Source organism: Natrix helvetica, assembly GCF_964273705.1.
Source record: "Natrix helvetica genome assembly, chromosome: 5".
In the NCBI taxonomy this organism is placed as follows: Eukaryota; Metazoa; Chordata; class Lepidosauria; order Squamata; family Natricidae; genus Natrix; species Natrix helvetica.
The window spans coordinates 148,321,788-148,333,631 of record NC_138551.1 but is presented as its reverse complement, the minus strand read 5'-3'; the positions used below and the strand labels follow the sequence as shown (position 1 = coordinate 148,333,631).

The 11,844-nt window shown below is 46.9% G+C and overlaps 1 protein-coding gene across 1 annotated transcript; it reads left to right on the top strand.

Moving 5' to 3' along the window:
* The first annotated feature begins 5,739 nt into the window (after positions 1-5,739).
* Positions 5,740-8,797, top strand: HES4 (hes family bHLH transcription factor 4). Its single transcript, XM_081955250.1, has 4 exons — positions 5,740-6,079; positions 6,824-6,919; positions 7,110-7,197; positions 7,829-8,797. The coding sequence occupies exons 1-4, from the start codon at positions 5,972-5,974 to the stop codon at positions 8,404-8,406; spliced, it is 870 nt and encodes a 289-aa protein (XP_081811376.1). The 5' UTR covers positions 5,740-5,971; the 3' UTR covers positions 8,407-8,797.
* The last annotated feature ends 3,047 nt before the right edge of the window (positions 8,798-11,844 follow it).

Below are 11,844 nucleotides of genomic sequence, written 5' to 3'. Positions count from 1 at the left end.
AATTGAGTCAGGTTCTACATTTAGGCAACAAAAACGAAATGCACAGGTACAGTATAGGTGGTACCTTGCTCAACAGTAGTAACAGTGAGAAGGGATCTTGGAGTCCTAGTGGACAACCATTTAAATAGGAGCCAGCCGTGTGCAGCAGCTGCCAAAAAAGCCAACACAGTTCTAGGTTGCATCAACAGAGGGATAGAATCAAGATCACGTGAAGGGTTAATACCACTTTATAAGGCCTTGGTAAGGCCACACTTGGAATACAGCATTCAGCTTTGGTCACCACGATGTAGAAAAGATGTGGAGACTCTAGAAAGAGTGCAGAGAAGAGCAAGAAAGAGGATTCGGGGACTAGATACTAAAACATATGAAGTACGGTTGCAGGAACTGAATAGGTCTAGTTGAATGAAAAGAAGGACCAGGGGAGACATGATAGAAGTCTTCCAATATCTCAGGGGTTGCCACAGAGAGGAGGGAGTCAAACTATTCTCCAAGGCACCTGAGGGTAGAACAAGAAGCAATGGGTGGAAACTAATCAAGGAGAGAAGCAACTTAGAACTGAGGAGAACTTTCCTGACAATTAGAACAATTAAACAGTGGAACAGAATTTGCCTCCAGAAGTTGTGAATGCCCCAACACTGGAAGTCTTTAAGAAGATGTTGGATAGCCATTTGTCTGAAACGGTATAGGGTTTCCTGCCTAGGCAGCGGGTTGGACTAGAAGACCTCCAAGGTCCCTTCCAACTCTGCTATTGTATTGTATTGTATTATTATTGAAAGGCAGTGTGGGTTCCAGGCAGGTGAGCAGTACTCAAGGATAGGTCTGGGAAAGGTTTTGGATGCTCTAGTAAGCAGCATAGCATTACCAATTATTTCATTTGGGAGTGTGGGGGAACCGAAGCGATAAATACACTAAATACCCATTTCTGTGAAAGCCTCACATGCATTCTCCTGTCACTACCATTTTCTTAACTGTTGACCCCCTTCAAGAAATTTTGGTTGTTCTTTGGTTTGGATTCTGGTTCCTTGCGTGTTTATTTAAACCTTCGTTCAGAAATAACGAATTTATTGTCCATCAATGCTAAATGCGGGTTCTCAAATGCCAGGAGACAGATGGAGAGGGTGAAAATGTTTCGTCGTATAAAATATGTCCCTTTCTCGGTAGGTTTGACTCATGCATACTGGGTAAGCTTGCAGGGGACTTACTCAACGGTTGCAATTCCACGCGTTGGGTGCAGTCTTGTCCTCAAGCCAAGATCAATGCAATCATATTTCCCATCATATAATTTTGTAAAATGGCCCAAAGGTGGCACTGTTAGCCTTCTCTCTTTCTTATTTCTCCCCGCACCCCCCCCCTCCCACCCCTGCAGCCATTTCTCAGGCAATAATTGTTCCCAAGAAAAGAAGAAAAAGGAAAGAGGAGGAGGAGGAGGAAGAGGAGGAGGAGAAAATGGAGGAGGAGGAAGGAGAAAATGTCCAGACATTCTTCCAACACACAGCCACATACAAGGCTAAAATTGTTGGGGTGGGTGGGTTTTTTCCCCCCCTCTCCTTCCCCTGGCTTAATCTTTTGCTTGTGCCTACCGATTGGATTATCAAGGAGATCTAGAATAAGGAAAGTTGGAGCGAAGGGGTCGAACCAATACATAAACAGGGGTCGGTGCTTACTGGTGTCTTAAGGTAAAGGTTCCCCTCGCACATATGTGATAGTCGTACCTGACTCTAGGGGGTGATGCTCATCTCCATTTCATAGCTGAAGAGCCAGCGCCATCCGAAGAAGTCTCCGTGGTCATGTGGCTGGCATGACTCAACGCCCAAAGGCGCACGGAACGCTGTTCCCTTCCCACCAAAGGTGGTTCCTATTTTTTCTACTTGCATTTTTTACCTGCTTTCAAACCGCTAGGTTGGTAGAAGCTGGGACAAGGAACGGGAGCTCACTCCGTTACGCGGTGCTGGGGTTTCGAACCACCGAACTTCCGGCCTTTCTGATCGACAAGCTCAGCATCTTAGTCCCTGAGCCACCGTGTCCCTACAGTGCAGTAAGTTTACCCTAAGTTGAGTTTCATTTTCTGAGGTTCTATAAGACACCCACAAACCCATAAAGCAACTGAATTGCCTTTCGTTCTCCTGGCATACCAAACCAACAGAAAAATTAATCAACGGTTAAAGAAGTTGGCCAAATTGCAATTACTAAGTTTACAATGATCTGGTGAAATCTACTGAGTAAACAAGAGGTAGAGTAAAAAGGAAAAAAAGAAAAGAACACAGGGCATCGGGGGGGGGGGGGGGGCTGATTGCTGTTAGTTCTGGTTAATGCCATAATTGCTAGCAGCAATTAAGAGACGCGGGCGGCTCAGTGGCTAAAACGCTGAGATTGTCGATCAGAAAGGTTGGCAGTTCGAATCCCTCGCGCCGCGTTAACGGAGTGAGCTCCCGTGACTTGTCCCACCTTCTGCCAACCTAGAAGTTCGAAAGAAGGTTAAAATGCAAGTAGAAAAAATAGGGACCACCTTTGGTGGGAAGGGAACAGCGTTCCTTGCGCGGAAGGTTGAGTCATGCCGGCCACCTGACCACGGAGACGTCTTCGGACAGCGCTGGCTCTTTGGCTTTGAAACAGACATGAGCACCGCCCCCTAGAGTCGGGAACGGCTAGCACATACGTGCGAGTTTAGCAGCAGACCTGCCTAGTCTAACCTCTAGGTTAACTGGATCCCCTGCCTTAAGACATTCTTTTCGAAGTCCTCGCTGTGCATTGAACCGTAAAGAAATCATACTGGGAGGTTGGGGCAACATATACTTTAGCAGTGGCGACCCGCCACAAAATCCCCACCTAGAGCGAACCCTCGCCCCAATTTATTGCCTTTGCGTAAACGCAATCCTTAAGATTCCCACCCTCTCCCCCTTTTTAAATTCCCCCACCCGTGAACGCAGCCTACTAGCCTCTTCCTTCTTGCACTGCAGGTTGGGACAATAATAAATAATAAGGCGCAGGGGCGGAGTTTTCCCAGGCCTGGGCTGCTGCTTTTTTTTTTCCCCTTCCCTTCCCTTCCCTCCCTCCCTCTCGTCTAGCTTTGCAAACCGCCAGGAGCTTTCCGCGGCTGGAGCCGTGCCACCACCCATGCGCTTCCTTCCCTAACCAGCTCCCGGGCTGCCCTGTGTGTGTGTGTGTGTGTGTGCGTGCATGCCTGCCCTGCGTGCGCCGCGCAGGAAGCCAGAAGCGCTTTTGGCACGTGCTCCGACCGGCGGGGCCGGGAGGGAAGGGAAAGGGGAAGGGAAGGGAGAGGAGGGAGGGAGGGAAGGGAAAGCAGAGCTTGCACCCGCGCGCGCGCCCGCCCGCCCGCCCCGGCCCCGTCTAGCAGGGTGGAGGCAAGACAGCATTTGGCGGCTGTTTTAGCCGCTGGGGGTGGGAGGGAGGGAAGGAAGGTGGTGATGGGGAGAGAGAGAGAGAGAGAAAGAGAGAGAGAAGGTTCTTTGATTGACAGCTGCGAAGGCTGCCATCCAATGGGAAGCAGGTTGGCTTGCAGCCGTGCCCCGATTGGCTGTTAGCCTGGCAGGGCTTCGCGTGCCGGGCAGCTGGTGCTCTTCCATCCATCCACATTTATTTTATTTTATTATTATTTTATTTTATTATTTATTTATTTAATTTATTTAATTTATTTAATTTATTTAATTTATTTAATTTATTTAATTTATTTTATTTATTTTATTTATTTTATTTATTTTATTTATTTTATTTATTTTATTTATTTTATTTATTTTATTTATTATTTATTTTATTTGTTATTTTATTTATTTTAATTTTATTCCATATTCTATTCTATTCTCTATTCTATTCCTATTCTGCATTCTATTCTATTCTAATTTTATTTATTTATTTATTATTCTATCGACTCTCCTTTCTTTCCCCTGCGCTTTTGCAACAGCTTGGAGGGAAGCGCGGGCCAAGCAAGTCCCCTTCTCGGGGCATCTCTCCTTCCCTCCCCCACTACTTCGCGTAGTAGCCCGAAAGGAGGTTTCGCTTTGCTCTGTTAAGCTCCCCAGTCGTCGTCGTCCCGTCCCCCGCACTCCAAGCGACCCCCTCCCCGCAGAATCGGAGCTCTATGGGGCCCCTCCGTGGGCTTCACTTCTGGCTAAGCCGGGACGGCGTTGCAAACAGATGTGCGGTGCCAGGAAAGTGGCGGCGGGCGGGGTGGGGGTGGGGGGAAAGCACAGAGATGGCTTTGCTTTGGAAAGCCAATTCCAGGAGAGGTTTGGAACCGAGATAAGGGGGCTTTTATAGCAGAGTAGGAAGGGTCAGGCGACGCTGCGATTTTTGGCCAAGTATCCCCGGGGTCTATAAATCTAAATAGTGGGGAGTGGGGAGAGAAAAGAAAAGGGGAGAAGGGACGATCTTATGCCCTTCATAAGAGACTCCGGGTGTCGCCCTCTTGCCCTGCGCCGAGCGATTCAATGGAGCGGAATGTATTACCTGGGAGTCAACACGCCGGTTTTCCCCCACAGACGCTAATGTTGGGCGGCCTTTGGTGGTCGCATAGGTGGCCTTTGGGGGCTTAGCCGGCCGAAGCTTCAACCGACGTTTTCACTGCACCCTTTCTCCCCCCCTCCCCAAATACCTTTAATGATTGACAACCGGACACCTGCCCAAGGGACGCCAGGTAGGAGCTCATTCGCGTGGGCAAAAGAGGCCAAGAAATACAATAAACCTGCCCACCCAGTAAAATAATAATTGGAGCAGAATCCAATGTAGGAAAGCCGCCGCTGGGCACGTTCTAAAATCGCGGTTTCCCCCCAATTTTGGGAGAACCTCTTTCTCTCCAAAAACCCCTCTCTCCGCCCCCCCCCATCCCCCCTCTTTTTTCTTTTAAAAAGGCGCAATTGAGATTCACGCATTCCACCACGGGTTGGCGCGGGATTCTCGTTAAATGGGGGGGGGTACACGGAGGGCTCGACCCCCACGATGCAGGCCCTTGGGTTGGGGCGCCGGTTCTGCGGTGGAGGACTGGGGGGAGATGGGGGGGGAACGCACCTTGGGTGTTGGACTAGATGACTTCCAAGATTCTTTCCAACTCGGGGGGGGGGGGTTGGACTAGATGACCTCCAAAGTCCCTTCCAACTCTGGGGGGGGGTTGGATTAGATGACCTCCAACTCTGGGGGGTTGGACTAGATGACCTCCAAGGTCCCTTCCAACTCTGGGGGGTTGGACTAGATGACCTCCAAGGCCCCTTCCAACTCTGGGGGGGGTTGGAATAGATGACCTCCAAGGCCCCTTCCAACTGGGGGCGGGGTTGGACTGGATGATCTCCAAGGCCCCTTCCAACTGGGGGGCGGGGTTGGACTAGATGACCTCCAAGGCCCCTTCCAACTCTGCCAATCTGAATGCCCGGCTTCAATCCGAGTTTAGCGATAACCTAAAGCACAGCTGCATATTAGCACCCAGGTATCTAAGTTAGAGAAGGAGGAGGAGGAGGAGGGAAAAAAATAGCAAAGCAATAAATTGGAGCGAAGGGGGGGGGAGGGAGGAAAGGAGGGAGAGAGGGGGGAGGGGGGCGCGAGGGGGGACAACTCTTGGCGCGTGACTGACAGCTCGCGGGGGCGTCGTCCAATCGGCGAGCCCGTCGGGGAGAGTCCCGCTTCCCATTGGCGGACGGGAGTGTGGGAAAGAATGTGGAGAAGGTTTCACACGAACTGGGAGCTGCCGTCGGCTATATAAAGCCAAGGGGGAGCGGCGCGAGGACGGGAGACGTTCTGCCACTTGCCGGGGAGCGATCGCTTTCTCTTTTTTTTGCTTTTGCAAACGCAAGCCGGCCTCTTAATCTTGGAGGGGGAAAAAAAAACAAACACCAAGATTCCAGTCGGGATATACAAGTGGAGCCTGTTACATCGCCTCTTGATCCGCCTTTTCCGTGCAAAACTTCTCTCTTCCCCCCCCCCACTTTATTCTCTTGGGGTGTGTGAAATCAACCCGGTTGCCAACATGCCAGCCGACACGATGGAAAAACCCACCGCCTCGCCGATTGCCGGAGCCCCGGCCAGCTCCAGCCAAACCCCAGATAAACCCAAGAGCGCCAGCGAACACAGAAAGGTAAATTTGGATTTCCCCGCCTTTGTTTTTTTTCGCCCCGTGAAATGCAAAGTCTGCTTTGACGAAGGATGGAAGGAACCCCCCTTAAAAACCGCGGGCGCGGATAGATAGTTCGTTTAACTCCCCCCTCCTCCTCTCCATCGGGGCTGATTGACCCCACCCGCCCCCGCCCCCGCTTGCAATCCTTTGAGCCATTTCCCCCCCTGCTGAGATTTGAACTGCGTTGAAAGAGAGAGAGAGAGAACGCAAAGAGGGGGGGGGTAGTAGGGAAGGAGTAGGTGAAGAGAGGGCATATTAGACAACGGGTAGATAAGGATGGGGGGGGGAGGAAGAAGGGTGCAAGCAAGGACAAGCCTCTGGGTAAAAAGGATTGCGGGAGTTTGGGAACTGGGAATCCACTGCGGGTTTTAGGGATCTCAACCCCAAGTTGCCATGCTTGCTTAGGGAGATCCACAGGTTTTGCTAAGCGCCCTGAATCTCTTGGGAACTGGGAATCCGCTGCAGCTTCTAGGGATCTCCTCCCAAATTGCAATGCCATGCTTAAGGGGGGGGAGGGGATCGATAGGTTTTGCTAAGTGCCCTGAATCTCTGCCGCCAGGGGAAATCCACTCGTCTGCAGGATCCCGATTGCAAGGTTGGGGGAGTGCCCCCCCCCCGCCCTCTTGCTGCCTGCTTCCGTTTTCTAACCTTGCTCTCTCTCTCTCTCTCTCTCTCTCTCTCTCTCTCTCTCCTTTCCCCAAACAGTCGTCTAAACCCATCATGGAGAAGCGAAGGCGGGCACGGATTAATGAGAGCTTAGGCCAGCTCAAGACACTCATCCTGGATGCCTTGAAAAAAGATGTAAGTTGGCAGAGGGAGGGAGGGAGGGGGATGCAAATTGCATCAGCAACCCTTGAAGTGGGGGGAGGGGAGGGGAGGGAGGGAGGGAGGAGGAGCCTGCGATCCCTACAGTTTTCAGGGGTACCTGAGTTCAGTTGTGGTTCAAGGCATCTCACCTCTCCCCCCCCCCTCTCTCTCTCCTTTCTTCCAGAGCTCCAGGCACTCGAAGCTGGAGAAAGCAGATATCTTGGAAATGACAGTGAAACACCTGAGAAATCTCCAAAGAGCCCAGATGACAGGTGAGCAGCAAACCTCTTGCAAGCTAAGAGTAGCTGAATTGTAGCTCCTCGTGTAAGGGAAGAAAAAAAAGAAAAGCTATATAAAAATATGGAGAATCTTAGCTGTCTTTTAAGAGGCCACTGGGATTTTTATCCCCCCCCCCCACACACACAGAGGTTTCTTCTCCAGAAAGTAAAGAAAGCTATATAATAATATGGAAAATCCTAGCTTTCTTTAAGGGACCACTGGTGTTCCCCCCCCCCGTCCCCCCCAGAGTTTTTACATGCTCTGTTCTTGCTTCGAGCCTATACTGGCAATAATCATCTTAGTATCTCCTGCAAGGCAGGATAGAAACTGACGTGCCAAAAGGTTTTTTGGCTTAGCAGGATTGGAAGCCCATCTCTCTGATCCAGAGCCCTGGGCAGTGGGGGGTGTTGGTCCCTACCCCACCCAGGAAAATCCCACAGCTGGCCAAGCCTTCAAGCCAAAATCTTCTATCCCCTCAGATCTAAGGCCACGTTTTAGTAGGAGAGACGCTGGCCAAAGAAAGAAGGAAAGAGATTTGTCCCCAAAAGCAAAAAACAAACAAACTCAAAACTTGGATGGTTCAGGTCATTAATCCTCCACTTTTTTTTCCCCTTCCCTTGGCAGCTGCCCTGAGTGCGGATCCTACTGTCTTGGGCAAATACCGAGCTGGGTTTAATGAATGCATGAATGAAGTCACCCGCTTTCTCTCCACCTGCGAAGGGGTGAACACAGAGGTCCGCAGCAGGCTCTTGGGCCACCTCTCCACTTGCCTAGGTCAGATTGTGGCCATGAATTACCCACCCCCGCCGCCCCCTCCCCCTCAGGCCTCCGGCGGACAGCAGACACACTTGGCACAACCTTTGCATATCCAGTTGCCAGGACCAGCGGCTGCAGTGGGAGTCATGCCCGGCCAGTGCAAACTGAACCCCGGTGAGAGACTGTCCCCCAAAGTCTACGGGGGCTTCCAACTCGTACCGGCGACCGACGGCCAGTTTGCGTTCCTCATCCCTAGCCCATCCTTCCCGCCGAACGCCGCCGGATCCGTGGTTCCACTTTATGCCAACTCTAACATGCCCGTTTCCTGCAACAGTACAACGGCAACTCCTTCGGTATCGCCAGTGCAAGGGCTCACATCGTTTGGGGGCAGCTTACCCCACATTTCTCAAAGGGAACGTCACGAGACGGTCTGGAGACCTTGGTGACTTCCCACAGGAAAAAAAAAATCTTGACTCTTTTCAACATTGGTTCCGTTGTATGGAGCCTGGAACTCTATAGTTTTATTTTGTTGGCTGAATCCACCCCCCACCCCCCCGACACAAAAAACAATAACAACTCGTATTTATTCATTTCCAAAAGTTGGGTTATTTCCAATTTGTATTTTTCATCCTTTTTTTTAAAAGAAAAAAACCAACAACGTGGTGTGAAATATTTCTTTTTTTAAAAAAAAGAAAAAAAAAGTTTAGTTTTGTATCAAATATTTGCCATGTACTACTACTACTATGCCAAAGCTTGTTTGTTATGTCTGTCTTGAGACTTTTGTTTTCAAAGAATGCTGGAAGATGTTTGTACAAAATAAAACTTTCTTGAATGAAATGTGCTGTTGTGTCGTTGCCAGAACTTAAAAAAGAGTAGTGGGCAAGAGTTTTAAAACTTTTTAATGACTTGGACAAAAGGGATTTGGTTATCAATGCCTTGCATCTCCCTAGGGGCATCACAGATACCACACAATGTGTGAAAGATGGAGGAAGGTTACAAGGATTGTAGGCTCCCTCTGCAAATCAAGAATGCAGAAAATGCTTTGGATTCAACTACAATGTTCCAGTTAGAATATTAAAGGTCGATTTTTTTTTCTTCTTGGACAAATTCAAAATTAGGGTGTGGGATTATCTCAGAGGCGTCCCCATCTGTGAAATAAATTGGTGGGGAACAGTCTTAAAAGTATCTGTTATATTTGCAAAATCTAAAAGCCCCCCCTTTTTTTGCTTAAACACCATTCAAAATTAATTGAGTAATCTTAAGTAGGCTTATATGGGAGAAATTTGCCACCCAGTGCAATAAATGCCCCTGGATGTGATGGACAAGCCCTATTTTTCCTTAATTTGGCAAGAGCTGCTTCAAACAGCTGATCGTCCTTTCATGCTACAGATTCCTCCTTCAAATCGGGCAAAATTAGCTTCCAAGAAAATAAACTTGCTTCCATTATATATAAAACAGAGATGAAAATTCAGCCTTGTATTATTAGCTAAGTTGACAACACAGCCCAAAACTTACACACTTAGTAATTAGTTAGCCAAGATTTAAAGAGTCAGCTGTCTGTTCTCCTTCCTTAAAATGTTAGTCCCCAAAAACCTTGGCGGCCCCTCAGCAACTCCAAACAGTAAATAAAAAAATATGTATATTTATTACTAGGGAATCATATTAACTACTTCTAATCAAAATTCAGTTTTGGTCTTTTAGAGGGCTGCAAAATTGCAGTCAGTCATTAGATGGCAGTAAAGGTATATATATATATTAGCACCCCCTACTGGCCATCCCTATTTATGCAACACAAATCTAACTAGAATATTAATTTTCAGAATGGGAACTAGGAAAAAAAACAGGGTTTTTTCTAGCATATAACTTTGGAAAGGTTTCCTACTTAAATATTCTTCCATTCTTTCAAGAAAGAGATTTCTGAATGGAGTCTTGAGTAACAGCTGAGTTCTTACAACTGATTTAACCTGGTTATTAAAATCCATGTTCGGACAAATAGCCAAAGGTGCAGGGACCATGCATTATCCTAAGCCACAAGGCAAGCAAAGCTAAAATAAACCACATTTATCATATATATTCAACTGCTGTATATACTTTTTGTCACTTGGTAAGCATGCTGCATGACTGCATCTGCCTTATTTAAACCACTCTACAAAAACAGCCAACCAGACAGAGTCGGTTGCCTGTATATTATCTTCCCCTATTATTTCTCAAAGTAGAGACCATGTACCATCTGGGTCTGGGTTGATTAGAGATATTATAGAAATTCTTATTTTCTAGTTGTGAAATATGCAACCAGACAGGCTGCGCTATTTGCCTGCAAGGCTGAGCCAACGTTGCTTTGCTCAGAAGCTGTTCTGCAGTTTTTAATCCGAGGTGTAGAAAGATGCAAAGCAGCCTAGAAAAGCTACAGCATTTCCTTGTTCTTAGAAAAGTCCGGTATATCATTTTTCCCTAAATGCCATCACTCTGCTAAACAGCTAATTCAACACTGTCAAATTATCTAATGACTATATTACTATTATTCTTCTCATCCTTCCTGGTACCTAGCTCTCTTCCCACTTATGAATGTAACCATGTTGCTTGTATCTTTTACAATTTAGATTGTTTTGTTTCCCAGTACAATTTGATGGCTTATTAGTAACCTATAACGATCACTAAATGTTGTACCTTATGATTCTTGATGAATGTATTTTATTTGACTTTTCTTTATGTACACTGAGAGTATCTGCACCAAAGACAAATTCCTTGTGCGTCCAATCACACTTGGCCAATAAAGAATTCTATTCTATTCTATTCTATTCTATTCTATTCTATTCTACTCTACTCTACTCTACTCTATTTTCCCTATTGTGTATTGCATTGTATTCTACTCTACTCTATTTTCCCTATTGTGTATTCTATTCTATTTCTAATCCTATTCCTATTTTATATTCTATTCTATTCTACTCTATTCTATTTTCCTTATTGTGTATTTTATTCTATTCTATTCCTATTTTCTATTCTATTCAACTCAACTCAACTCTACGCTACTCTACGCTGCTCTATTCTATTCTATCTTCTCTATAAAATAGGTACAAGACCTGAAACACGGATGAAGGAAACCAGTATATCCCCTTGGCTGAGGATGTGTGTGTGTGTGTGTGTGTGTAAAGAACCATCTAAATAGGAAAAAGAGGTCCAGGGACTCTTGTCCCATGCCCCGTAGCCTCGTCATACAAGAAGGTGATATTTGCTTTCTCCTCAGTTCTGAACTTGGTATCAAAGGAGCAATTTCTTCAGCTTGCAAAGGAATTGTTTCTGATCAGAGACGTGGGACAGAAGGGAATCTTCTGCATTCACGCCTCCTGCACAAAACCTGCTATTCTCCTTACCACAATTCAGCTAATCCTGTGTCACAGATGAGGTTGGCCAGTATTATCATGATGATGAATCCCTGCCAGAAAGAAGTTAGGCCATTCTCCTTGTCTCTTTTCTCCCCCTCCCCCTTTCCCCTCTTCCCCTCTGTAGGCCGAAAGGCAGCAATATCACCGAGTGAGTTTTGTGCAAAAATAAGGACCTGAAGACAGGCTTTTTAATCTCTGTATGGTTAACCCTTCAATGCACCTTGTATTACATCAATATATATTTATTACATTTTACTGCATTTTAAAAAAATTAATACTAACATGCCAATTAAATAAATGTATGTTTATTTTTATCCAGAATCCAGATCACATGAAGTGTTAATACCACTTTATAAGGTCTTGGTGATCTTATAAATCTTGTGTCCAGTCTTGGTCACCATGACATAAAAAAGATGTGGAGACTCTAGAAAGAGTGCAGGGAAGAGCAACAAAGAGGATGAGGGGATTGGAGGCTAAAACATACAGGAACTGGGTAGGTCT

Bases quoted from the DNA above. Each gene is read 5' to 3' on its own strand.
- HES4 (XM_081955250.1), top strand. From the start codon at position 5,972: ATGCCAGCCGACACGATGGAAAAACCCACCGCCTCGCCGATTGCCGGA. The intron at 6,920-7,109 runs GTAAGTTGGCAG...CCTTTCTTCCAG, and splicing joins TGGATGCCTTGAAAAAAGAT to AGCTCCAGGCACTCGAAGCT. The intron at 7,198-7,828 runs GTGAGCAGCAAA...TTCCCTTGGCAG, and splicing joins CCAAAGAGCCCAGATGACAG to CTGCCCTGAGTGCGGATCCT.